The 27,852-nt window shown below is 39.7% G+C and overlaps 2 protein-coding genes across 2 annotated transcripts in view; both read left to right on the forward strand.

Annotated features, from left to right (window-relative positions):
• Positions 1 to 643: 643 nt before the first annotated feature.
• On the forward strand, positions 644 to 20,514 carry LOC118997376 (guanylate-binding protein 7-like). The gene is given in 15 exon segments (XM_037061010.1): positions 644 to 687; positions 3,112 to 3,258; positions 3,478 to 3,630; positions 3,632 to 3,669; positions 7,063 to 7,308; positions 8,139 to 8,273; positions 8,276 to 8,388; positions 12,157 to 12,228; positions 12,231 to 12,374; positions 13,477 to 13,579; positions 13,860 to 13,928; positions 13,931 to 14,052; positions 15,698 to 15,788; positions 18,036 to 18,161; positions 20,411 to 20,514. Coding segments are annotated over 15 exon segments (1,707 nt in total).
• LOC118997328 (guanylate-binding protein 7-like) overlaps positions 18,074 to 27,852 on the forward strand; it is a 32,989-nt gene continuing 23,210 nt past the window's right edge. The window contains exons 1-3 of the mRNA XM_037060904.1: positions 18,074 to 18,161; positions 22,090 to 22,285; positions 26,602 to 26,729. Of these exons, the coding sequence (XP_036916799.1) occupies positions 22,096 to 22,285; positions 26,602 to 26,729 (318 nt within the window). The 5' untranslated portion in view covers positions 18,074 to 18,161; positions 22,090 to 22,095. The remainder of the gene's footprint in view (positions 18,162 to 22,089; positions 22,286 to 26,601; positions 26,730 to 27,852) is intronic.

Genomic DNA, 27,852 nt, shown 5'->3' on the forward strand with positions numbered 1-27,852 from the left:
CTTTTAAGACAATGGTAAAATGGTGGTCTGTTAAAGGGTTCCCAAATTAGGTCTGTTAACTTTTGAACTCTTGGGTTGCAAAGTTAGCTTTTTCAATTAACTTGAAGTATGTCCACAGAGATACATATTTTATTTTAGCAAATGACACAAAGCTTTTTCAAACCATGTTTGAATAATCTGAAATCTAAGGACAGGATAAGGGATGCATTTTATCAGCCTAATAGAAAAATAGGAAATTTTTAAAAACTTTCAAAAATAATGGTAAAAATTATTATTAAATTTGGAAGAAGAAAAAAAGAATCATAGGGTAAATATGTTTGCTGAATGGTCACAGCACACTGTGTATGCCTTATTACAGACTTGCTGACTGTGGGCTAAATGTAAAGGAACTCTTGTAAAGTACAGTTCTCTAAAGAAAAGAGATTGGTGTGGCTAAGTTTTTAATAGATAAATAGATAAAAATGAACATTTGAGTAGCTCTTACATCTTTATAGTACTGATCACAGGACTAATGCCCTGAGTATTGGGTGATCTGAAAGTTATGCATTTTCCCCTGTTTAGACCTGAGAAAAACAGATCAAGAGAGGCTGAACAACTGTATTCATAAACACTCAAGTTAGTTAAGGTCCTGTCACACCTTCACATGGTGAGGAATCCAGTAGTGACGGTAACCGTGCCTGTGCTCAAGTAGGTGAACACTGGTCCCCAGGATCAAACATGACCAGTGATTTCCTTTGAAAAAGCCATTCGTTCTGTGGATAGTCATTTTTACCTCAAGGCTCGCAGTCCTGCTCTCTGGTTTACAGTAGCATATTTCTAATTTACTACAATTTTACTGGTGAGCTCACTGATTATTTCGGTCTAAAAGGTTGGGGAAGGCAGAGATGGAGATGGCTTGATCCAGCCCACCTTCCGGGATTGCTTCTGGCAGCCAAGTGAAAAGCTACGGAGACCACGTTTCCAACGTGTTAGCTCTAGCCATTTGGGGAGGGTGGGAAGAGGTGGACGTTTTCCTAGTGGCAGGTATAAAGTGCTGTTAGCAAAGGAGTACTGCAGTCGAAGAGTGATCTGATTCAAGGCCACTCGTGTGGCGAGTAACTTAAGCTCTGACCCAGAAATGCCTTCTTGGTCAGCCTTCCCATTATAACTAGTACTGAGTCAGTCATCTCCACACTGTGGCCTAGGTGAGAAAGTCCTTTGATTTAAGCTGGCTGGGTTACTAACCTTGGAATGCAGGAGATAATTTTCAATGTAAAATTCATAACACACAAACCAACTTTTAAAACTGTGTTTGAACTGGTCAGTTGTAGTTATATCTCAATACTCTATCTGTGGTTTATTGAGAAAAAAAATAGAAATCAGGAAATTCAAATCTGATATATTCCTACAGCATTAGAAGAAGGTACAGGGGCATTCTTAATATGAGGTCTTTTGATAAATAAATTTTAATTACATTTCTTCAAGAACTAACCGTCTTTAATTGTGCATTCCAATCCTCTATATACTAAATACTGAATAGTTTTTTTTATTTTTTTAAAGATTTTATTTATCTATCTTTAGAGGGGAAGGGAAGGACAGGAGAGAAATATCAATGTATGGTTGCCTCTCGTGCGTCCCCTGCTGGGAACTGGCCTGCAACCCAGGCATGTGCCCTGACTGGGAATTGAACCGAGATCATCTGCTTTGCAGGCCCGCGCTCAACCCACTGAGCTATACCAGCCAGGGCTAAACACTGAATAGTTTTTAAATGAGCTCTTTGGTGACATATTTCTGACTTCCTTCTATGTTCCAGGTTTGCTTATAAATGAGAGACTCTTCAGTATTGTATAACTGCAATGTTTGCCATGTTAATTTCCCAGAGTGATCCAAATCGTGCCTTATCCTATAAAAAACTACTAAATGGCACTGGAAAATATTTAGTAGATTGAGGAAACAATGAAAATAAGTTCTACTCAAATGTTTTCAATCAAATTTAGCATTGGCATCACCTTGAAGACAAAGAAAAGTTGTTTTTTTCCTAAGTGATGAAGACTTGTGATTTTTTAAAAGGAAGGTAGTACTTAAAATGACCTTATGATGATTCTGTATATGAGTCTGTACTTTTCACAGCAGGTCGGGATTGTTATCATCATCTTACCTTGTGTCTAGCATGTGTGGTTCAGTTGTTACTTTGGATATTTAGTCATTTCATGAAGTTAGCATTTTATTTGGATAGAACAGCTGAATTAGCCAGTCTCTTTTTCCTTCCATGCCTGATTAGAAGTAAAAAGTAAAATCCCCTACATTCAGCACACCAGCAAGCAGTTGGTTTATAATTCCCTTTCTTAAATGATGTGGCTTTATGGTCTCAGGTTTTTAATGAATTTGTTCTTTAAGTACCTGCTTAATCTACTTGAGATGAAATGCTTGATGTAGATTTTCCACATTGGAGTTTCCTCAAACATAATGTTTTCACTCATTCATAGTATTTGGGGCATTATGTGCCGATTGCTAAGGCTGTTTCAGAGAGGGTACAGCTTAGTCCATCACATGGCCAGGGAAGGCTTAGTGGTTTCTGACTGTTAGGCAAGTCGGCTTCTGTAGCACAGGTTTCATTGACCATGATCGTTTCACTTGTTGTATATCACTTATTAAACAGGACTCGTGTCACTTTTATTTTTCTTGTTTAAGTATATGATGAGAAGCATAATACTGTAATATGGCTTGAGCCATACAGCAAACTTTAACATTAGCTTATATTGCATTTATCAAGCTTGATTGCAGGAAAAACAGGCTAAAACCTGAGTCAGTCTAGAGTAAGCCAGTTTAGCTATGATTTGTACTTTAGTGATAGATTATATCATAAGATGAGAGACAACTTGGGAAAATATATCTGTTGAGAGAAAGATCAGGGCATTTGTAAAGTTAAACTTTGGGTTACTCTGTTTGCATGTTAGAGTGCAGGCATCACATAAATTTGGCTTTGAGAATTTTTGTGTATTAAACTTATAGTAAAATGATTAAAAACTGTCATTTTTATATTTGTAAAGTAAAAGTTCAATGAAAATTGTAGTTTCAAAATTTTATTTTACTGTCATTTCGATTTTAACACTTTAAAACAAATAAAAACAGTAAATACCTGAGATGCCTGCTGTTCTGCACTTCCTTGGGTGGCCCTAAGAATGACTCGTGGATCTTTGCCCTGGCCGTGCTTCTGAGCAGCATGTTCGTCTACAACAGCATGGGCACCATCAACCACCAGGCCCTGGAGCAGCTGCAGTATCCTTCCAGGGACCACTCCACCATGGGTCCTGGGGTCTGGGGGAATGGAACTGAGACTGTTTTTGTTGTTGTTCTTGTTTTTTCCTTGTGTCCATAATCATCATGGTTGAGGAGATAGGGGTCACAGGGCTAATGGGAATAGTTATCAAACTTGTTTCTGGGTGACACACGGAAGTGTTTCCGTGGGGCACTTCTCATTCCTTAGCTGGAGCCCAGCTATGTGACTGAACTGACACAGCTAATCAGGACAAAATCCTCTCCCAGCCCTGGTGAGGAAGATGACTCAGCCGAGTTCATGAGTTTCTTTCCAGATCTTGTTTGGGCCGTGCGTGATTTTACGCTGGAGCTGGAGATGGACGCCCCGTCGCTGCAATGAGTGCCTGCAGAATGCCTTGAAGTTGGTTCCAGGTATCAGAGAGGGGTCTGGGTAGTGAAAGGGTTTACTAGGATCGGCTGAGCTTTGTGATTCAGCACTTAAGATCATTCTTTATTTCTGATCACATTGAGGCCCTTGCTAATGATGTGATGCATATAACAGGTGGGTATGGTTTCAGTTGTTATTACTGAAAAATCTCTAGTGACCAGAATTTAAGCTGGCTGAGAATATATACAATTTAATGTTGGACCAAATGATTTTAGGAAAACTGGTGCTGTGAAAAAAATGAGAGGACTACAAGCAGTCCAAATCTTAAATATTTGTGTTTCTGATTAATTTCAGAGCTCCTCCATTTCTTTTTAGAGAAAAATGCCCATTAGTATAGAAAATGGTAAACACAGAATCACAAATATATGAAATTATTTTGCTTTTGGAATATGTATCATGTAGTCTATTTAAATAGCTTGCATAATTATATCCTTCATATAAAGGATATTTATATACTAAATGTTTCCTGAAAAAAACACTGACATATTCTTCCAGCAAGAATATCAAATCCTTTATTATTTGTTTTTTATAGCATTACTCCTTTCATTCTATATCTTCCTACAATATGTTACTATGTTGCTATAATAAATTCAATACACAAGTACATTTAGCAGAGAGGATAATAGGTGGTACCTAAGAGCATATTCATTTTTGGTTATTTAATTATGTATTTATTTGTACAAGAATCATTTATTAAACAGATGATATACGGCCAGAATCCCTCTGTGTGACATTGTCACATTCAAAATAATCTAATATAGGAAACAAGGGAGATTTCTAAGTGGAAATAGCTTAAAGGTGTCTGCTAAAAAAATTTAAAAAAAATCTCTGAACATATTTATACTGTGTGTATTTGTTTACTCTACTTTTTAGAAGTTCTTCTTTTTTAAGTGCACTTTATTGATTCTGCTATTACAGTTGTCCCATGTTTTTCTCCCTTTTATCCCCTCCACCCTGCACCCTCCTCCCACCAGCATTTCCCCCCCATTTAGTTCATGTCCATGGGTCGTACATATAAGTTCTTTGGCTTCACCATTTCCCATACTATTTTTAACCTCACCCTATTTTGTACTTATCATTTATGCTTCTTATTCTCTTTACCTTTTCCCCCATTCTCTCCCATCCACCTCCCCACCTCCACATGATCTCGATTTCTGTGATTCTGTTCCTGTTCTAATTGTTTGTTTAGTTTTGCTTTTTCAGTTGTTGATAGTTGTGAGTTTGTTGCCATTTTACAGTTCATATTTTTTACCTTCTTTTTCTTAAATAAGTCTCTTTAACATGTCATATAATAAGGGCTTGGTGATGATGAACTTCTTTAACTTGGCCTTATCTGGGAAGCACTTTATCTGCCCTTCCATTCTAAATGATAGCTTTGCTGGATAGAGCAATCTTGGATGTAGGACCTTGCTGTTCATGACTTGGAATACTTCTTTCTAGCCCCTTCTGGCCTGTAAGGTCTCTCCTGAGAAATCAGCTGACAGTCTTATGGGAACTCCTTTGTAGGTGACTGTCCCCTTATCTCTTGATGCTTCTAGGATTCTCTCCTTATATATAATCTTAAGTAATTTAATTATGTTTCTTGGTGTGTTCCTCCTTGGGTCCAGGTTCTTTGGGACTCTCTGAACTTCCTGGACTTCCTAGAACTCTGTTTCCTTTGACAGATTGGGGAAGTTTTCTTTCATTGTTTTTTCAAGTAAGTTTTCAATTTCTTGCTCTTCCTCTTCTCCTTCTGACTTCCCTATGATTTGGATGTTTGAACATTTAAAGTTCTCCCTGAGGTTCCTAAACCTCTCATATTTCTGAATTCTTGTTTCTTCATTCTGTTCTGGTTGGATGCTTATTTCTTCCTTTTGTTCCAAATCATTGATTTGAGATTTGGTTTCCTTCCGTTCACTGTTGGTCCTCTATATATTTTTCTTTATTTCACTTTGTGTAGCCTTCACTTCTTCTATTTTGTGACCATACTCAGTCATTTCTGTGAGCATCCTGATCACCAGTATTTTGAACTCTGCATCTGATAGGTTGGTTATTTGCACATTGTTTAGTTCGTTTTCTGGAGTTTTGATCTGTTCTTTCATTCGGGCCATATTTCTTTTTCTCAATGTGCCTGTTACATTGTATGGGGCAGAACCTTAGGTATTTTCCAGGGTGGGGCAATCCAGTTTGCTGAGTTGTGGCAGTGTATGTGAGGGAGGACTTAGAGACAGAACAATGCCACTTACTCAGCTGGCTTTCAGTCATTTACTCTGCTTCCCACTAGCAAATTGTGCCCTTTTAGTGCTGATTCCTAGGTTTGCGTACATTTTAGGACCCCATGGGTCCCTCCAGCAGACTCTCCAGTGAGGCTAGGAGTTTCTCCTACCACCACAACTGCCACAGGTTTTTACAGTCAGTGGTTTTGAGGTCTTAGTTTTCCACACTGGAACCTTGGATTGCATGCCTGTCTGCATGGTATGTCTTGCTCCTCAGTTGTTCCTCTCAGTTTATCAGCACAGAAATGTGGGACCACCAGCCACCACCTGGCCCATCTAGTCCTCTAGTTGCCAAATTGCTGTGTGTACTCTCTGCCCCGGCTGCCCATCTCTGCCCTTCTTACCAGTCTGTATAATTTTTTTTAACTCCTCAGTTGTCAGACTTTCATACATTTTTATTTTCTTGCAATTTTGGTTGTTTTTTGTTTTTATATTTGTTGTCTTTATTTTGGTTGTGCAAGGAGGCAAAGCATATCTACCTATGCCTCCACCTTTGCCGAAAGTCTAGAAGTTTTTCTTTATTGTTCTCAGTGTTCTCTGTCCTTCACATGATATTTTCCCTAGAAATATCATAAATGTTTTTATGTCTACCAGGAAATTATTTGTCCTTATTTTAGAGCTCAAATTTGACTTTTTTATTAATATTTAATTTGTTACTGTATTTTTGTTCATTGCCATGTAGTCCCCTTGAACTCCCCTACCCCCACCACACAGTTGTTCATATTAATGAAGAGCTCAAATTTTATTTCTGACATGAGGATTTAATAGAAAATATATTTCTGATAGTTTGGTGGATTAAGCTCTCATTTACAAAAAGTCTAATAATCATGTCACTAAACACTGTGGAATGGCTAAGGAAAATAATCACGAGTGTTTTCAGTTGGAATAGATGCCTCTGCTTCTTCTCCAAAAGTACTTCTTTTACTTTTGGCTCTGGCAAAAAAGAAATACGTATAATTTCTATGTTTGGGTAGATTAGCCCTAGGCTGCTTTGCATGATTAAATAAAAGAAGACTAACAGTCATCAGTGTTAAAGTGTTGCAAAGATCCCTTGAAATGAAAGTCTTCAATCTCCTTGTCTGCAGACTGTCTCATCAATGATTGCTCTTTTTCTTTTTGCAGGTGAGGATCCTCAAATCAAGAAATCCAATATGCCTAAATTGTGTATCAAAAAATTATTTCCAAGGCAGAAGTGCTTTGTTTTTGACTGGCCTACTAATGACAAAACATTATAACGCCATATGGAGGAGGTGTCAGAAAACCAACTAGATTTGAATTTTCAGGAGCAATCCAAAATATTCTGTGGCTATATCCTCACACACTCAAAAGCCAAAACCATAAGAGAGGAAGTAATTGTCACTGGAAATGGTGAGTCTTGTTACAGCGTGTTCTTGGTGGTGTGATGTGTATGACTGTACTCTGAGTTTGTTGATAATTTTGTTTCCTCCTCTATGTGATTTATATGAAGGATAATTGAACCTTACTGTGTCTCCTGAGACTAATATACTGATAACATAAGCACAAGGTGCTATAAAAGGTAGGAATCTACTTCATAAAGAGAAGACCAATGAGATGGGTATGTGTTGGTGAAAATGCACAAAATATTTTGTGAATTTATATCAGTTAGAAAACATGTAGCAAAATATTATCCTCTGAAAGTTCATGAAGAGTTTGAGAAGCAAATTCCACAGCCTTATGTACAGGGTTACATTCACTGGTATGCCACCTGGGCAGACACACATACCTGGGGCTGAGATGGGCCCACTCTTGGTTTAATATTTGTGTCACTGTCCTGTGATTCTTGATGATTTTTAAAGGACCCCATTCATTTTGGAGTAATGCCCACATTATCTACTTTACTTACCTATAAAATAAATGGATTTTTTTACATTTCAATGGGAAAGTATTCTAGGATATCCTTGAACACATTGAGATTACTATTTTAATATTAAAACATGATGAATTCATGAATCAAAATAGAGTGAATAATGTGCACAATGATGTTATCATTAGAAAGTGAACACATAAAAAAAGGAGGAAGAGACAAGGCACAAAGAACATGGGGAGAAGAAAAAAGAGAAAACCAAAAACTTCATTTCAATAAAATTGTTGTGATTTTTAGAAAGCTGATCACTAAAACTTGTAAAACAATGAGTGAGAAGTTTCTGTTTATTTCCTAAATATCACATGCAATGCAGGGCTGGGGACTGTGGCAAAGGCCTATGTGGACACCACCAACAGTGGAGCAGTGCCTTGTTTGGAGAATGCGGTGACCATGCAGAGGGCAGCCGACCACTACAGCGAGCAGATGGCCCAGCGAGTGAGGTTCCCCACAGCTCCCTACAGGAGCTGCTGGACCTGCACTCAGCCTGTGAGAGGGAAGCCATTGTGATCTTCACTGAGCTCTCCTTCAAGGATGACAAGCACCTGTTCCAGGGGAAGTTAATGGTAATATGGCTTATCCTACATACTTCCTGAAAACTATCCTTCTAAAATGATTACCTTTTTGTGACTCTACAGTTTACGTGTTTCTCATTGTAGAATGAGCACAGATTTTCCTGAGTGATGGAGCTCTATAGGCTATGGTCCCTGCTTTTTCTAAAAGATTAGTTCTTTATGTTCTATTATTGCAAAGTAAAACTGTGTGCTTCACAGCTTTAAACAACACACGTGTATTAGCTCACAGTTCTTCAGGTCAGATTCAAGGGCAAGGTAAGTATGCCTTGTACCACAAGCTGAAAACAAGTTTCACATGGGCTTGTATTATCAGTGGAGGTTCTGGAAAACTCCCCTCCATCTTTAAGCCAGCAATGGTGCAACTATCCTTGTACTGTTTCTGTATTTGTGTGACTACCTTCTGTGCCATCAACTGGAGAAAACTGCTTTTAAAGGGCTCATTTAGTTAGGTGATGCCCACCTGGAAATTTCCATCCTAAAGTCATGTGAACTATATAACATAATCTGATCATAAGATTGATATTCATCATGTTCACAGGCCCAAGGGCTGTGTAGAGAGTGGACACAAGGGGAGAGAACTCATAGAAAACATCATAATTCTACTTACTATAGGCACCTTTACTGCATTTGTCTGTGAGTCTGTCTTTGACTATCATACAAGTTACAAAAATCTCTTCAGTACATAAAGAGGAAAATCAACTTCATTAAAATGAAATAACAGCGAATAAAATTTGTTTCTATATTTTTTCTCAATTAAGCCCTCATTGAAAAAAGTTAATAACTGGTTCAAAACTCTCTTCAGAGACCACTTAACTCATTAGTGGGCAATTGATTTGCTATGTATGTATTTTTATCCATAGCATCGCAAGATTGCAGAGGAAATGTATACCGAACTTTCCATTGCTTGTTGTCAGTTAAACCTGCTACTGATAAAGGAGCCATGTGTGTAACACTGGGTTGCATATTTGGAAGTTGCTAGAGAGTGAATCTTACAACCTCTCACACACAAAAAATAAATATTTGTAACTATGCAAGGTAAGGGATGTTAACTAGAATTATTATGGTGATCAGTTCACAATGTGTACAAGTATGGATTCACTAAGTTGTGTACCTGAAACTAATATGTCAATTAAATATTGGAGGAAAAAAGCACCATGGAGTTTGGGTCTACCAGCTCCATCACTTCACAGGTGTTAATCCTGAGCCAAAGGGAATATGGGACTTTCCACATGATGCCTGGTCAGTTCAGTTCCCAGTCCACCTTCATGCCATCAGACTGCTTCTTTTTTTTTTAAATTACAGTTGACATATAATATTATACTAGTTTCAGACATACAACATAGCGGTTAGGCATTTAGGTAGCTTCCAGGGCGATCACCCTGATAAGTCTGGTACCCATCTGACACCAGACAAAGTCATTACCGTATAAATGATTATATTCCCTATGCTGTACTTTACATCCTCATGACTCTTTTTACAATGGGTAATTTGCTCTTTTTAATCACTTCCTTCTTTCACCAATCCCTCCAAACTGCCTTTCATTGGGCACCCATCAATTTCTTCCCTATAGCTATGAATTTGCTTCCTTTATGTCTTTATGTTTATTTTGTATTTTAAATTCCACAGATAAGTGAAATCATATTGTATATGTCTTTCTCTCTGTGACTTGTTTCATTTAGTATAATACCCTCTCAATCTATCCATGTTGTCATGAATAGCAAGGTTTCATTCTTTTATATGAATCAGTAATATTTCAGTGTATATATACCACTTCTTTACCAAGTGTCTATTGACGGACCCCTTAGTTGCTCTCACATCTGGGCTATTGTAAATAATGCTTCAATACATTATTTACAATATGATATGTCTTCTCAAATTAGTGTTCTGGATTTTTTTCAGATAAACACCCAACAGTGGAACAGTAGGGTCATACAATAGTAATATTTTTAATTTTTTGAGGAATTTTCTTCCTATGTTCCATGGTGGCTACACTATCTTAAAATCCCACCAACAGTGCACAGTGGTTCCCAGTTCCTCCAAATCCTGGTCCACATTTGTGTGTTTTTTTATTTATTGGTGGTAGCCATTCTGATAGGTGTGAGGTATATCTTATTGTGTTTAATTTACATTTCTCTGATGATTAGCGATATTGAACATCTTTTTCTGTCTTTTGGCCATCTGTATGTCTTCTTTTCTTATTGTGTTTTTAATTGTATTTGTGTGTGTGTGTTAAGTTGTATGAGTTTCTTGCCCTGGCTGGTGTAGCTCAGTGGATTGAGCGCGGGCCTGTGAATCAGAGGATCTCGGTTCGATTCCCAGTCAGGGCACATGCCTGGGTTGCAGGCCAGTTCCCTGCAGGCCAACTCTCAGCATGGGACGCACGAAAGGCAGCCATACATTGATGTTTCTCTCCTTCTCTCCTTCCCTTCCCCTGTAAAGATAAATAAATAAAATCTTAAAAAAAAGTTGTATAAGTTTCCTTTCTATGTCAGATATTAACCCATTATTAGATGTAGTGTTGGTGAAAATCTCCTATTCACAGTTTTTTTTTCATTTTGTTGATGGTTTTCTTCACTTTGCAAAAACACTTAAGATTGATGTAGTCTCATTTGTTTAATTTTTCTTTTGTTTCCCTTGCATGAGGAGACGTATTAAAAAATATTACTAAGGCCCTGGCTGGCGTAGCTCAGTGGATTGAGTGCGGGCCTTCGAACCAGAGGATCGCAATTTGATTCCCAGTCAGGGCACATGTCTGGGTTGCAAGCCAGTTAGTTCCCAGCAGGGGACACACGAGAGGCAACCATACATTGATATTTCTCTCCCTCTCTCCTTCCCTTCCCTTCTAAAGATAAATAAATAAAAAGTTTTAAAAAATAAAAATAAAAAATATTACTAAGAGTGATGTCAAAGAGTTTACTGCTTATATTTTCTTCAAGCTTTATGGCTTTAGGAATTAAATTTAAGTCTGTAATTCATTTTGTGTTTGTCTTCTATCTGTCTGTCCAGTTTTTTTCAATACAATTTACTGAGAAGACTGTCATTACCTCCTGTGCCTGCTGGTTGGAGGGGGAAGGGTTCACCCAAAGAACAATGGTGTCTGCCTCCTTGCTCATCCCCCCAAAAAAGCCACCCTGAAATCTAAACCTCCCCTGTAGCCCTGAAGCTAGTCATTTAAATTCCTCACTGTATATCCCTGGAGTCTTTCAGGCTCCTGCCCTGCAGTGTCACAGCAAGCGAGTTTGAGAGCAAGTGGGTTCTTTCCCAGGTCCCTCACAAAGAATGCTTGACAGTCTTGAAGCCTTCCTTCTTATTCATTCATAATTCTTTCAGGTTTTCACAGATGTGTGGGAACTTGTCTTCAAGACACTGGTGTCTTGGGCTGGGGATCCCAGTGCAGGCTGGGACCCATCGTTACACAGTAGGGGCTCAGCAGCTGAGATACCCCTCCCAAACCCTAGTTGCCTAGTAGACGTTGGACCTGCTTGTACATCTCTGCCCCTCCTACCAGTCTTATTGTGGCTTCTTCATTATGTCCTTACTGGTAGAATTTCTGTTCAGCGAGTCCACAGGTAATTCACAATGATGGTTGTTCTATAATTTAGTTGTAAATCTGATGTGGTCATGTGAGGAGGCAAGCACAGCATTTATCACCTTTGTCATCTTGACTGCAAGTCACACTGCATCTTCCAAGAGGATGACAGCTGGACCTTCCCTTCTAATGGCTTATGTTCTTTGGGTTTCTCCACATTTACCTGGCAGGAAACTATAGGGAGGAGGAAGGAAGGTTTCTTGCAACAGAATGAACATTCATCTGTCAAATATTGCCAGGCTCAGAGCAATTTAAGCAATTTACAGAGCCCCCGATGGAAAGCATTTCAAAAGGAACTTTCTCTGTGCCTAAAGGATATAATATCTACTTAGAAGCAATGGACAAGGTTGAACAGTCTTATAACCTGGCGCTCAGGAAAGGAATTAAGGCAAGAAATAGAAAGAAGAGAGAAAATAGCAGGTTAGGGTCAAAGAGTCTTTGTGGTTTCTTTTCAAATCCAATACCACACCCCACCATTTGTGGAAACAAAGCAGAGTGTGGTGAGTCCTACATTTTTAGCTTTTATATCCATAATTACCTAGATACTTGTAAATGAACCAGAAATATTTATACCCAAATGTAGGATTTATTATCAGAAACCTAGATAAAAGAGAACACTTGTTTTATTTAACAGTTTAATAGTTTTTTTGTGCTAAGTATCAGAGAAACAACACTCTCAAAAAGCTTATGCTCTTAACAAAAAAAAGGACATATATATATATATATATATATATATATACACNTCTTAACAAAAAAAAAGGACATATATATATATATATTCTCAATTGGATATGATGGGATATGATGCGATATGGTTATCATACAAGTATACACTGACAATATCATGCTGATGATGGCTAACATATTTTGAACCCTCACTTTCTATTACAGGCATGATATTAGGTGCTGTGCTTAGATTATAAATTTAATTCTTTGGTTAGTACGAATGTAGTTGCCACTGCCATCCTATTATATAATTGAGAACTGTGATGCACTGAGAAGCTAATCAGTTGCCTAAGAACACACAGTCAGCAATCAGTAGAGGTGGTTAGACAGGTCTGCAAACCTGACATTCATTCAGATTTCAGAAGAAAGCTTAGCAAAGCTTCCTGGAAGGGGAGATAGAAACTATAAGTTGAGGTATCAATAAATGATATCCAAGTAAAGAAAGGGTTAGCGATATATAGTCAGAAGAAGAAGAATGTGCATCAGATACAATGAAGGGTTAGTGTTTGTGGGACGGCACATGAACCTGGTTGTCTGTGTCCTAGGGTGGGTGATGCCTGTCCTCATTAGGATAGGAAGCTGGGAGGTTGCTATAGAGGGTATTTTTTTCTAGAGAGGTTGGATTGTTTTTTGTTGTGGCCAGTAAAGAAAGGGAACTACTGTGGGATACTTGTCAGGATGAAGAATTTGCAGGGTCTAATTTGTAGTTTTATTGAATAACATTATTTCAGCAAGGCTCTTTGCTCCCTCTTTTTGTTTTTCAGGCAAATGAGGTCCTCCAGGGCTTCCTGCAGGCACAGGCTGTAACAAAAGAATCCATCCTGCAGGCAGACAGAGCCCTCACTGCTGGGGAGAAGGATCTGGCAGGTACAGGGAAGGGCTCTGATCACAGAGGGGAGGGGAGGTTCCTGCATGGTCCTGCAACAAGTTTGAGAGCAAATCTGTCCTAAAACAAAGTGCTTCTGTCTTTCTTTTCAACAACTCTAGTAAATGAAGAATAATTCATTCAGACAATTGATGTTTTTCTATCACATTCTGAAGCAGAGATTTATTGTTAACATTTTGAACTCATTTTAGACTCTGAAAGGTGAAGTGTACAGCTCAGCATAACTTATACTCTTTCCTGTGTAAAACCCTTGGGGAACAGCTGAGCATGCCAAAAAACTGGAGGCTGAGAAGATACAGGAGCTGTTCAGGTGGCAACTTAATGAAAAGCAGGGAAAATGAAGGCTCAAGAGAAAAGCTTCAAGGCAAACATGGCTCAGCTGAAGAATAAGTTAGAGAGAGATCACGAGAACAGACTGAGGGAGCAGGAAGAAGGACTGGAGAAGAAGCTCAAGGTGAGTCTGTGTGGGGCCTGACTCAGGCCCACACAGAGTGGGGCAGAGCCCAAAGGACAATCAATAACAGGGTTCTTCATAAATGAAAGAACAAAAATTTTATCTAAAGTTACATACCCTGAAGAAAATCTAAAGGTATATGATTCAGTGAAATGTGGAATTAATAGGATCATTCTAAAGCCCTAAGATGTAATACTCAGCACTTTCTTTACTATTAAAGACAGCAGAGTAGAAATAACATGCCCCAGGCTCCTGAATTTCTGTTTATGGAGACAATAGGGTGTCATCTTGCCCCCAAGTAAATAGGACCTCAATCCTGTAGTCCTGGGGTGTTTGCTACAACCATCAAAGGGACAATGTAGATCCATCTGGTTGAAAATATCAGATGTGCCTGATGTGATGTATAGGATCCTGAAAGCTCTACAGTTTGTGCATTTGTTTCCAGATCTGCCTGATTTATTCTCTACACCCAGAGTACAGTTTGTTCCTTGCCCTAACAGGAGTGTATAACCAGTATTCTCTCGAGAGTTAGAGGTTCCCATTATGTGTTACAGGTGTGTAGTTATCCTACTGTTATTAATGGAAAATGAGTTCCTGCAGTGTCGAGAGGGAATTTCCTAAGACCTGCAAGAGAGGATGGGGCTCTGTGGTAAACTTCACTGATGATATAAAATGAAGGGGGTACCCCCTTGACTTCCCAATGTCCCCTTTCCTTCTGTCTTGCCATGGAAAAAGCCCAATCCTGTCTTTAGTGGGGCCACTATATAGGCCACTGCCCAGAGTTTCCGCTCCATATTACAGTCCAGTATCCAGCCAGCTTAGCTTGTGTCCTCAGCTGCAGTTCATTACTGTGATGGCTTTCTCCCCAAGTCTTCATGCAGAGCCCACATAGGCATAGGCCAGGTGGCTTCTAAGGCCACATGGCTATGGCAAGAGGACATGTGGGTGCACGGGGTGAGTGTGAGTCACCTGGATGAGAGAAGGAGAGTTTCTTTCCTTCCCTGGGATTATATAAATTTAGACGTGGAAAGACAAAAATTGTTTTCAAAATGAGCAATCCACTTCCCACGTTTCTGTGTCCTCTTGACAGGTCTATATACACTAGTTCGACTGACAGGCCTCTATGGCCCAGCACCTCCCTCTGTGCCCTCCAACAATCTGGTTACAGATAGGAACAGCAGGAGTGTTAATCCCCTGGGTGAAGTAATGCTATTATTCCCTGGAGTGTGAAAATCAGTAGCTTCCTGGTGAAGTAAACAGGCTTATGCTTCCCAGTTTATTAAGGTCAATGCTTAATTCCGTTTTGCTCCCCATTCCCATCAATAATTAACTAAATACCCAAGGCAACATTACATCAATGAAATTAAGAAATAATTAGAATTAAACTTTCATCCTTCCCAAAGAGCATCCTTTAGACTGAAACACATTCCTGACATAGTTCTCAGTCCTGTCCCAGCCCAACTCCTCCCCAGCCCCTGTTGATGTGTTGAGAGAATTTAGGAAGGTATAAACCATGGGTACTACCACTACCAAGAGCAAAGTTTGGAAAATTTTCACAAACACATCAAAGAGCTTTTAAATTAATTGAGCAATAGATATGGGCTGATAATCTAGAATTTTCAAAATGGAACTTTCTTTTTTACAGCTCCATACAGAACTATGTATTATAGCTTATAAAGAGGAAACTAAGAAGATGATGAAAGAGATAAGACAACGTAAAGAAGAGATTAAAAATGGTAAAGAAGATTGGTGTCAACTACTGAAAGACATTTGTACTGGGGCAGGTTGTGTATTACTTGCAAGAGACGCTTCTATGGCTGCTTCAGTGGTGAAAATGAACCCATTACTGAATAGACTTAGTAAATTTGGGCAAATATATTTAAAAGGCTTCTTATGTGATAATAGCATAATATTGTAGATCATTTTTGAAGTATGTGTATCATGTTAGTTTCTTCCAAGACGAGTTTAAAAATAAAGAGTGTGTACCAAAGAATATCAGGGCCTGATACACCAAAAAACAAGATTTTACTGCCATGTTTTTTGTATGACTTTTATTTTGGGGGGTTCAACATTTTAGTCTTAAACCCATTTTGAATTTATTCTCATGTATGGTGTAGGTGGTGGTCTAATTTCACTTTTCTTCATATATCTGCCCAATTTTCCCAACACCATTATGAATAAACTGTCTTTAGCCCATTACATGTACTCATTCTTCAGTCAAATGTTAGGTGTCCATTAAGGTGTGGGTTTATTTCTGGGCTCTCTATTTTGTTCCATTGATCCATGTCTGTTTTTATGCCAGTACCATGCTGTTTTGATTACTATGACCTTGTAGTATAGTTTGATATTAGGTAGTATGATTCCTGCAGCTTTATTATTCTTTCTCAGGATTGCTGTTGCAATGTGGGGCCTTTTCCAGTTCCACATAATTTTTAAAAAATATTTGTTCTAGTTCTGTGAGGTACAACATTGGAATCTTGATAGGCACTGCATGGAATCTATAGATTGCTTTGGGTAGTATAGACATTTTAAGGATGTTAATTCTTTCTATCCATGAACACAGTATGGATTGAGCACAGTCCTGCAAACCAAAGGATCGCGTTTTGATTCCCAGTCAGGGCACATGTCTGGGTTATAGGCCAGTTCCCAGCAGTGGGCACATGAGAGGCAACCATAAATTTATATTTCTCTCCCTCTCTCCTTCTGTTCTGCTCTAAAGATAAATAAATAAAGTCTTTAAAAAATAAATAGAATAGTAAAGAAAAAAGTAGCATTTTGCAGCCTCATTTGTACCATAATTTTTCAATGTGTTTAAGGTACTTCAGTAAATGAATGGATACAAAAGCTGTGGTATGCATATACAACAGAATACTACTCAGCCATTAAAAGAATGAAATCTTACCATTTGCAACAAGATGGATGGACCTGGAGGGTATTATGCTAAGTGAAATAAGTCAGTCAGAGAAACACAAATATGATATGATTTCCCTTACATGTGGAATCTAAAGAACAAAATAAATGAGCAAAGAAAATTGAAACTGACTTAAAATGAAGTCTCTACAACTGATTTTTTGTATTTATCACTGTTATTATCAAAGAACCTATCTCACAGAAATATATGGACTAATATACAATAGACACTCAATGCTATTTTTGTTCTGTAGTTAAGTACAATAGAATGCAATTTTTAAATTGAATTAAATTTCTTCAGGTATGCCACTAAAAAATATATGCCAGCATTCTGGCTTACACTGAAATTCAAATATGATAGGAGTAGCTGAACAGAAAGTAAGCAAAATGATAAGACAAAATATTTGTAGCATTTGTCTCATTTGTAGCATTTGTCAGCTTTTTAAAACTGTTGCTACATGGTTTTGGCCATTTTGAATATTCATTTATTAATTTCTATTCTTCTGGTTTTTTATATGAAGTAGACTCTCAAATTATATTCAGTCATCAATCCCTTGCCCACTAAATCCAATCCACTCTCCTATAAGCAAGAAACAACTGTAAGTATATGCAACAAAATAATAATGAATTCATCTGGGCTATAAAATCAGGAAATTTATGTACACTCACACCGGTATTTTTGATGCTAATGAAACAAGAACACATTGAATGTAAAATACTCTGAAAAAGGATAGAGAATAACAAGTAAAAAATTTAAGGAAAAGAAAATAATAGTAACGAAACCTTTCCTCACAGAACTACGCCTGCTGTTCTTTGGCTCACATTCAGCCTGCTGCTGGGTAATCCTTGTGGGTGCAGGGAACACAGCCAATGGAGGAGAGACCAACCCTGGGTTCTGAAGGCAGGTGTGGAGCAACCATGACGTTCCTCCCACCTCGCCTGCCTCAGCTGAAAAAAAAAAGAAAAAGAAAAAAAAAAGGGACGGGGGCACCCAATGATTCACTTCTCAAAAAAACACATGTCCTTTCCATCTGGGCTCTTATCAGCCTGAGCCATAACTGCTTGCCCATAAGAGCTGGCACGTGTTCAGCTCCTGAAGAGAACAGTCAGTATCCGGAGGAGCCAGACGCTGGAGGAGCACGCGTGGAAAGAGCGAGGGCAGCTAAGAACGTGTCCCCTGTCTGCAGGTCCCGAGACAGGTAAGTTAGCTTCTAGACTTGGTTTTCCATAGCATGTTCTCATATTCCTTAAACATCGCCAGTAACAACATGGGCCCAAAGGTGCATCCCGCACCAGAAGAGCAGGGTGGGCACTGGCTGGCAGGGAGGCAGTGGGAGGCTACTGCTGGGGCCAGGCTCCCAGCTGCTCAGCATCTCTGTTTGAATCAGAGGCCCCTGTGAGGTGACCAGCCCACAAGTACCTTGTCACCAGGATGAGCTGCTCTTCTGACACTCACCTAGTGCTAGACGAATAGCCCCGCATGGGAGGAGGAGGAACGCATCCTGCCTCAAATGTCAGAAGGGGCTCAAGTCCTCCCTGGCGCTGACCTAGTAAATCCCATCAGCTTGCAGAGATGCTCCATGGAGTCCTCCCGCATCCGGCTCCCTCCTCTCTCCTCAGACTGTCTCTGCTTCCCACGCCCCCACCACACCCCCCGACCCCCACCTCCACTTCCAACCATTGGGGAAACTGAGGGAAAAGAGGGTTCTTGATATACAGACAATTGAAATCCTGAAAGATGGACTCTGCTTATTTTTGCATAACAATACTTAATATCCCAAAGATAGTACAAAGCTGCATCATATAGAATAATTCAATCCCATGCTCACTGATCAAGTGTTAAACATAATTATAAGATCAAGTAGTGTTTGTTCACGATGCCTTGTTTCTAATGTGTGGTCCACACGAGAAACTGTGTCAGAGCGCACTGTGACACTTGCTGACACGCCAGGGCTTGGGGCAGTTCTCACCACCACTGCAGATGACTGACTCTCCTGAAGAGTAAACTTTGGAAACCAACTGCACACAGTAGCACTATTTCATTTTACTTGTCTGTTTGAAGTTAATAGTTTCTGGCTTGGATATTCCAGTATACTCACATTTTTTTAAAGTTTTGTTAATGCATCTATTCCTACCCCAAAGTTTGAATGTTCAGTCCAACAAATAAGCTCTGCAAGTCCTCCTGATCATTATACAGCAATAAACGACTCATGTTTTACTCCCAAATTCTGCTCCCAATTGCCTAGAGAAAAGTAGGGAAATGGTAAAAAGGATGTCTGTTAAACAAATACATGTTATTTTCTGACAAGATTTTAGACACCTTATTATATCTTGGCAATTTGTAGTGCACCGAATATATCAACACATTTTAATGCATTGCTTAACTTGCTCGTTGTTAAAATGCTACACTAACTCTGGAAAATTTCTCAATTTATTGAAACCCTGTGTGGTACATACCAGCCTGTAAAAGAAAGAATCAGGCAGGAATCCTTCCTTTATCTCTAACACTGGTGAGAAAATGGAGGCTCACACAGGTAAGTTCCCTTTTCAAGGTCTCACTGACAGGAAGTGATTGGAACCCTAGGGTTTGAATCCAGCAGCCACTCCAGAATCTGTGCTCTGACACCCCAGGACCGCCCTGGGCTCTCCCACAGGACTCATCCTCCCTCACTGTCCCTGCTTCTAGCTGTCCTGCTGGTCCTGTCCTGCCTGCTCATCCCTGTGATGGGATGCGTCCCCCCACCTGCTTGTAACTGGGAACGGAAGTGTCACTGTTTCAGTCCAAAGTCAATCCTTCACCTTCTTTTTAGAACCTACCCTCCCTGCTCTCTAAGAGTCTCAATTTCTCATCAGTACTTACGTAGGATTCAGTATGTAGCACATCATTTTAACAGCATTATAAATTTATCATATATTTAATCTTCCTAATGACCCTAAGGACCAATTCATTGTTATTTTTAGTGTTGCCATTTTATGGAAGAACAAACTGAGGCACAGAGAAGTTAATCTTTCTAATGGTCACACAGCTGGGAAAGTATGGGTATGCCTGAAAGTTGGTTAGAATTGTCTTTGAGAAAATAAAGGGACAGTCAAAGCATGTCACTGCTCTCTGTCCCTTGATTTCATGAAATACCCACTGTAACGAAAACATTCAAGTAGGGCCTCACCCAGCTGTGGGGCTCTGGCAGGTCTGGACTCACCCCGAAACACCCTGGCCTCTCTTTCCTGTCAGCACACAAATAGGAAATGGCCTTTTATTACAGTTAAATAAATGAATTCTTGCCCTCATAACTTTAAGTCCTATAAAGGTCTGTCCCATGGTGTTTTGAGAACAAGTCACATTCTTTCTTCTTCTTCTTCTTCTTCCTCCTCTTCTTCTTCTTCTTCTTCTTCTTCTTCTTCTTCTTCTTCTTCTTCTTCTTCTTCTTCTTCTTCTTCTTCTTTTCAGAGTCTCCCCTCCTCCAGCTGCTCTACTCCCACAATTCCCTAAGCCTGCCCTGCTCAAGGTCACAGGTCACATTCATTTCTCTACCCCCTGAGAGCACTCTCTGACCACCGTCTATACAATTCAGCCCCACACTCCCTGTCACAGTCCCTGCTTATTTTCCTGGGGAGCACTTCCCATCATCTAATACACATACAACATGCATGTTGCTCATTTGCTTTACTCAGCACCTGTCTCCTCCCACTAGACTAGAGCTCCTTCCGACAGGAATTTGTATCCCTTTTGTTCACTACTTGATAAGAGTACCTAGAACAGTGCCCGGCACATAGTAAAAACAGAAAATGCATGCAGTTAATGAGAAACCAAATCATTCTGGAACTCCAGGTTCTCTGGTCACCCCTCATCTCCTGCATGTCCCTTTCTGCCTCTACTTACCCCTAATGTGTTAGTGTTCTCAAGGCACCATCATTAGTGCTTTGCCTTTCTCTCTGTTCCTTTTATCCATTAGATAAGCACGGTTGTTTTGTCACTGGACAAGGATGGGGCCCAGAGTGGGTCTTTCTCAGGCCAGCCTGTGGTGTGTGGGTTGTGACTTTGAGCAGAAAAGATTTCATAACAGGAGTCCAGGTGATTTTGAGAGAACGTTTATTAAAGCTGCAGACAGTGAAACAAAGGAAGGACTTCGGGTAGAAGAAGCAACAGGGAGAGACTAAGCAGTGCTCTGCTTTCACTCTCTAGAGACATTATCAGAAAGAAGTGAGCTGAGGTGGGGCTGCTGTTAGCTCACTGGAAAGTCAGAGAAAAGGGGGGACTTGGAGACAGGATCGCGAGGAAAGATCGGGACAAGGAGCCCACTGCTCCCCTGATTGTAAGTCTCTTGGGACCCTTAGAGTTTAGGAAGAAGGCACTAAAAAGCTCATGCCCTAGAAAGGGCATGGGCATGCTCTAGAGTGAGCCCACACTGGTACCCTTTGTCTTGAAGGTTATTTCTCACTTTTGTGGGCAAGAATCTTAAAGGGGGCTTTCAACAGAATAGTCAACAGCTTTCCAGATGTGTTTTCAATATACTGATGCTTCCAAATGAGCATATAGGAAGTTCTGGATTATTCTATGATCTGCTCTGCTGTTTTACTTTTATCTTGGATCCGTCTGGCTTAATTGAGATTTTGTTATTTGTTCCTCGACTTCATCTGTTTTGGCATCCAACTAGAACACATGGCATTAACTGACTCTGTTCTCCATTTCCCCAACCAGGGTGATTAAAGCTATGTATCTATGGTTAGGGAGGAGAGACCTGAACCATTCACTTTCAAGTGTCCTTGGTTAGGGAAGATAAGGTCTTCCAATTCACTAGCTAACTGTAAGTTGTTCGAGTTGTTTGGCCTTATTTGATTTTCTTGTCTTAGTTTCCAAATTCCATTTGCACAGGAATTTTTCTAACTTCTTACTATCCTGCCTTAGTTTGAAGGTTCATTTATGGATTGATTTGATAATGTACATAAAGTATCTCTACCAGGCCTTGACACACTAGGCTAAAAACTTATCTTTTAAAAACACACAAAATGTAGGAAGCTGACATATAAGCTCCAGTAGCAGAAAGTTGATAATGCAAGTGACTTCTGTAACCATTAGATATGACGCTGGGATCTTGCATTTGACTGAGTTCTTCCTCTGGGTTACAGCTTACCATGGCGTCTGGATCCACGACAATGAACCTCATCTGCCTGGTGGAAAACCAGAAAAATCAACTGAGATTAAATCCAAAAGCACTGGAGATTCTTGACAAGATCTCTCAGCCTGTGGTGGTGGTGGCCATTGCAGGGCCACACCAGACGGGAAAATCCTACCTAATGAACCGCCTGGCAGGGACTAACCCTGGTGAGTGTTGCTTTGGGACATTTGCTTGGAAACAGTGATAACACAGGCTGACCACACCTCCTTCATAGTCATCTTAGGGAAAAACCTAACTCCTCCCATTGAAGAAAAATTAAATTTTCATTGAAAAAATGTATAACTTTAACTTCATCTGTCCATAAAAATCTCACTAATTTGTCCAGGAATTAAGAGATCCCCCAACTTATCAAAGATACACCCTGCAAGTCGTCTTCAGGGCAGCTCAGCTCAAGAAATTATTCTTTTCCTTTCCCCCACATCACTTCAACCCTAAGCTATACGGAAATTTCAGTTACAACCAAATAGCTTTCAATATTTCCTATTTTTTAAAAAGGGTAGGAAGCAGAATAAACAGCAGTATAGTCTGTGTACTTTATATCTCAATGGGGATACTGCCTAATTGCTTCATTTCAAGCAAAACTTTGATGCATTATTATACCTCTCTCTCTCTCTTCTTCTCCCTCCCAAGTCTCTTTTAATATGTGAACTGTGACACATGTAGAAAAGTACATGCCATGTACATATACAATAAGACTAATAAATGTAAAAATAAACACCTGTGTAATCACTGCCAAGATCAAGAAGTAAAACATCATCAACACCCAAAAGCTCAAGCCGTGCCCTCACACACCTCACTGCAGTTCAGCAATGTTTTGATTTTCATGGTTCTCTCTCTGTCTCTCTCTTTCTTTACACCTCTCTCCCTCTCCCCCTTCCCTTCTTTCTTCCTCTTTTCTTTTTGCTTCTTAATATCCCTTTGAGTTTTAACAAAAAAATTTGTCTTTGTATTTCTTTTAGAGGAATTCTTAACCACCAATCAGGGGAGGACACTTTTCCTTGCATTGCCTGAATTAATTATAGAGGTTTTAGTTGTTGTTGTTGTTTTTTTTGAGTGATTAAAGGTTAAGAACTCAGAGAGAGATTAGTCAAGTGGTTTCAACAGTGTCTTTTTTCTTCTACGTAAGATGACATCAGGTGGGAACCAGGTGATTTCCCATTGCTGAGGAAGTTTCTACCCTTAAAATATGTTAACATCCAAACTGTGCTTGTACCACCCCACTCATATCACAGGAAGAACAAAAAGAAAGAGATTTGCATCCAGTCAAGTTCTATGAGCATGACCAGGTCCCTACTCTCTCTCTCTGTTCATGACTTGCTTTGTATGTTGTTTACCTCTCATAACTGAGAGCAATAACCTCCAAATACACATTGCCTTTCCTCACTAGGGGAATAGGAACTTCAAATTACTTTGTACTAGTCAGAAAGCAAACAAACAGTATCACATGTAAAAGACTGCTGACCATATCAGGCTTTGTATCCTCTTTATGGACTACACCCTGAATGTGGAAATTGAATGGCCTGAGCCGTGATGTATCAACCTCTCCTAGATATTTTGTTACGTTAATTTCTATTCTTCATTGAAGGAAACATTGACATATGGCAGATGGTCAAAATCCTGGACTGTAGAACAAGATACATCGTCAGCAGGTTTCTGGGAGTATATCTCACATCCGCTCCCACTGTGTATTTAATTTTAGCTTTTGGAAAGAGGATCTAGAAAATTTCACAGGTCTTTTCTGCTTTCTCTTTCATTTTATCCCCACCGGAGGCAGTGAGCAATGAACTCATTATTTGTTTCAAAAAAGACTTCTAGTCAAGATGGTGGTTTAGGTATACATGACTCGCCTCCTCCCACAATCACATCAAAATTACAACTAAATTATAGAATAACCATCACTCAGAACCAGCAAAAATCAAGTTGAGTGGAAGTCAGACAACTACAGAATTACAGAAACCACATCCATCCAGACTGGTAGGAGGGGAATAGACAAGGAACAGGCTGGTCCCATATCCACATGTGGTGGATAAAAATTTGGAAGAGATATCTCCAGAACTAGGAGTCCCAACCCTACACCAGGCCCCCAAGCCTAGGCTTCCAGTGCAGGAAGATAAGTCCCCATAGCCTCTTGCTGCAAAAACCTGTGGGAATAGAGTTGATGAAAGAAACTGCTGGAGCCCTAAGCAGTGCCTCTTAAAGAACTCTCACATGAACTTACTCAAACTCACTCCCTTTGTGATCCATCACGGGCTAGCAGCTTGGAAGGCACCACTGGCAGACAGGTAGGAACTGAAGCATCTGGCATCAAGGCAAGAGCTGGGAGACAGCTTTCTCCCATACAGAAAAGCAACCAGAGCCACAGAACCAGCAGACGGGTGCCATATCAGAGTCTCCATCAACCTAGCTAACACTGCCCCACTCTGGAAATTCCCTGAGGTTCATGCTTCCCAAGTTCCTAAATCCTTTCAGACAAACAACAGCTGGTCTCAGTGAACTCTCAGGCCCTATATCTCTTGCTAAGTAGCCCCAGGCACAAGACTAACAGCAGTCAGCCCAGATTCACAGCTTGGCTTCATCTGGAAATCTCCAAGTCCAGCACAAGTAGCAGCCATCTCAGATTGCTCTGAAGTTCAGGAAGGGTGGTCCTGGGCAAAACACAGGTAGGGACTGACCTTGGCCTGTACCAACCAGGAAAGCCCAAAGCCTGTGCACCCAGTGGACAGCTACATACCACATCGGAGTACCACCACCCTGCCCCTACACAGCTGATCCTTTATGGAGGGTGGTAGTTGGTGGTCAATGGTCAAAGCCAAGCCTTGCAACTGGCTGGCCTGGGTAAATCCCTCCTACTGATCTGCTAACAGCAACCAATGCTCGAGCAACCAAGGGAAGAGGGCTCTTATGTTGAGCCCATAAGAAGGGCACCCCTTGAGTGCCCAGCTTGGGTGATAGGGGAGGCTGTCCCACTGGACTATACTGGACATCTACTACGTTAGGCCATGATACCAAGACAGGGAGTCATAGCAGCTCTACCTAATACATGGAAACAAACACAGGGAGGTTGTCAAAATGAAGAGATAAATAAACATGGCCCAAAAGAAAAAAACAGATCAAAACTCTACAAAAAGAACTCAATGAAGATAAGCAACCTATCAGGTGCATTTTGAAACACTGGTTATAGGGATGCTCAAGGAACTTAGCGAGGACCTCAACAATATAAGAAGATCCAGTCAGAAATAAAGGATACATGAATTGAAATAAAGAACAATTTACAGACAAATGACAGTAGTGTGAATGAAGCAAAAAATCAAATCAATGATTTGGAACTTATGGTAGCAAAAAACAACCAATTAGTACAAGAAGAAAATGGAATCCAAAAAAATGAAGATTGTATAAGCATCCTCTGAGACAACTTCAAGCATTCTAATATTTGCATCATAGGGGTGTCATAAGGAGAGAAGAAAGAGCAAGAAATTGGAAATCTGTTTGAACAGAATAATGAAAGGCAACTTCCTTAATTTGGGGAAGGAAACAGACATGCAAGTCCAGGAAGCACAAAGAGTCCCAAACAAAGAGGCCCACTCCAAGACACATCATAATTAAAATACCAACAGTTAAAGATAAAGAAAAAATCTTAAAGCAACAAGAGAAAAGAAGTTAGTCATTTACAGGGGAGTTCTATAAGACTGTCAGCTGGTTTCTCAAAAGAAACTTTGCAGGCTAGAAGGTTTTGGTAGGAAATATTCAAAGTCATGAAAAGCAGGGACCTACAGCCAAGATAGCTCTACTCAGCAAAGCTATCATTTAGGAGTAAAGGGCAGATAAATAACTTCCCCGACAAGAAAAAACTAAAGGAGTTCATCATCACCAAACCATTATTATATGAAATGTTAAAGGGACTTATTTCAGAAAAAGAAGAAGACCAAAACTGTGCACAGTAAAATGGCAATAAATACATACTTATCAAGAGCTGATTCTAAAAAAATGAACTAAGCAAAGTACAGAGACACAATCATGGATATGGAGAGCATTTTGATGGTGGCCATATGGGACGGGGTGTGGGGCAATGGGTGAAGAAGTGAGGGAATTAAGAACTACAAATAGGAACTTATGGAATAGCCATGGGATGTAAAGTACAGTATAGGAAATCGAGTAGCCAAAGAACTTACACACATGACCTATGTACATGAACATTAGTGTGAGGTATGCCTGAGGGAGTGAGGGATGCTGGGTGGAAGGGGTTAAAGGGGGAAAATTGGGACAACTGTAACAGCATATTCAATAAACTATAATTAAAAAAAGAAAAAATGAGGAACATACAAGAATGAAGGGGAGGAAAAAATTCCAACAAAAGCTGCTCTATTGTATGCATCCCAGCAGGACACAAATGACCCACACAGAGCCTGGACTATCTGCTGCTACTGTACATTACTATCTGCTGCTCCCTCCTCTTCTTTCGCAGATTTCCCTCTGGGGTTCATGATGAAGTCTGAAACCAAGGGCGTCTGGATGTGGTGTGTACCCCACCCCTCAAAGCCAAACCACACTCTGGTCCTTCTGGACACGGAGGGCTTGGGCAATGTGGAAAAGGTGAGGCAGAAAACCTTCTTTCTTCTTGGCACCCTACTTACATTTTAATTTGCTATCTCAGTTCGAATTTTATGACACATTCCTCTAAAATACAAATTCAGTTATGAACAATGAGGCTAACTTCTGTTGCATTGAATTAAATATCTTGGTAAACTCAACACTTTGATTAGGAATAGATCTTTTTTTTTTTACACTGCAAATAACACATATCAAATACTTATTGGGCAGCTGCAGTTAAGGATTTGTGTTAAGCACTGCAGCTATGACAGTGAATGAAGTGAAGACCCACAGCCTAGTTGAGGAGATAGATAATATGCTGTATTATCAGAGCAGGGTATCGTGGATACAAAAATTGAGAACCTAATCCAGTCATCCTTAAAGGAAGTTGTAACCCATGGGATCTACTTAGTTAAGATATGTGGGATTAATGTGGTTGGAGGTAGGACCCATGAAAATGGGTTGCAGTAAAATAATCTACTTAAATAATCTCCAAAAACGCTTCAGCTATACCAGGGATATTTATTATTTGAAGATGAATTCTGCACTGACTTCTATAAAAGCATGAGTTAGACCTACCAAAAGCACTATTAGGGGATAGTATAATAAAGTATTTTGTATTTATAGTGATCCTTGCAAATATTTTCTCATTATTTATATTAGTGTACATCTAAGTTGAAAGTTGCACCAGTGAATCTCCGGCTTCCATTTTTTACTGCAAAAAAAAAAACTTTTATTTTTTTTAAAAGAGGGAGGGAATAAATTTAGAAAAGTATGAGTGTAAAAAATTCTCAGTAATCAGCTCAACATAAACCCATGATGGTCTACTGATGTCTAACAGATTGTAGTTTGCATAAACCTTCTTTTTTTACCTAATCACATTTGTCAAGGAAACAAGACATATTAAATAGAACTGCTAGAAGCAGAAATACATGCTGTCCTTACAACTCTAGTGTATTTCCATAGTATCTAACTCTATTGCAGAGTCATTCATGACTTGCCCTGAATCTTGTTTTTAGCCTCGTCATCTACTCCCACCAACCACACACATAACCACCACTTCAATCAAATGAAATAACCTGTAATGCCTTTAAATGGCCACACTTCTGACAATTCTGACTGGCTT

This window comes from Sturnira hondurensis, unplaced genomic scaffold, assembly GCF_014824575.4.
Source record: "Sturnira hondurensis isolate 20B ecotype Veracruz unplaced genomic scaffold, ASM1482457v3 Scaffold0013063, whole genome shotgun sequence".
Lineage (NCBI taxonomy): Eukaryota > Metazoa > Chordata > Mammalia > Chiroptera > Phyllostomidae > Sturnira > Sturnira hondurensis.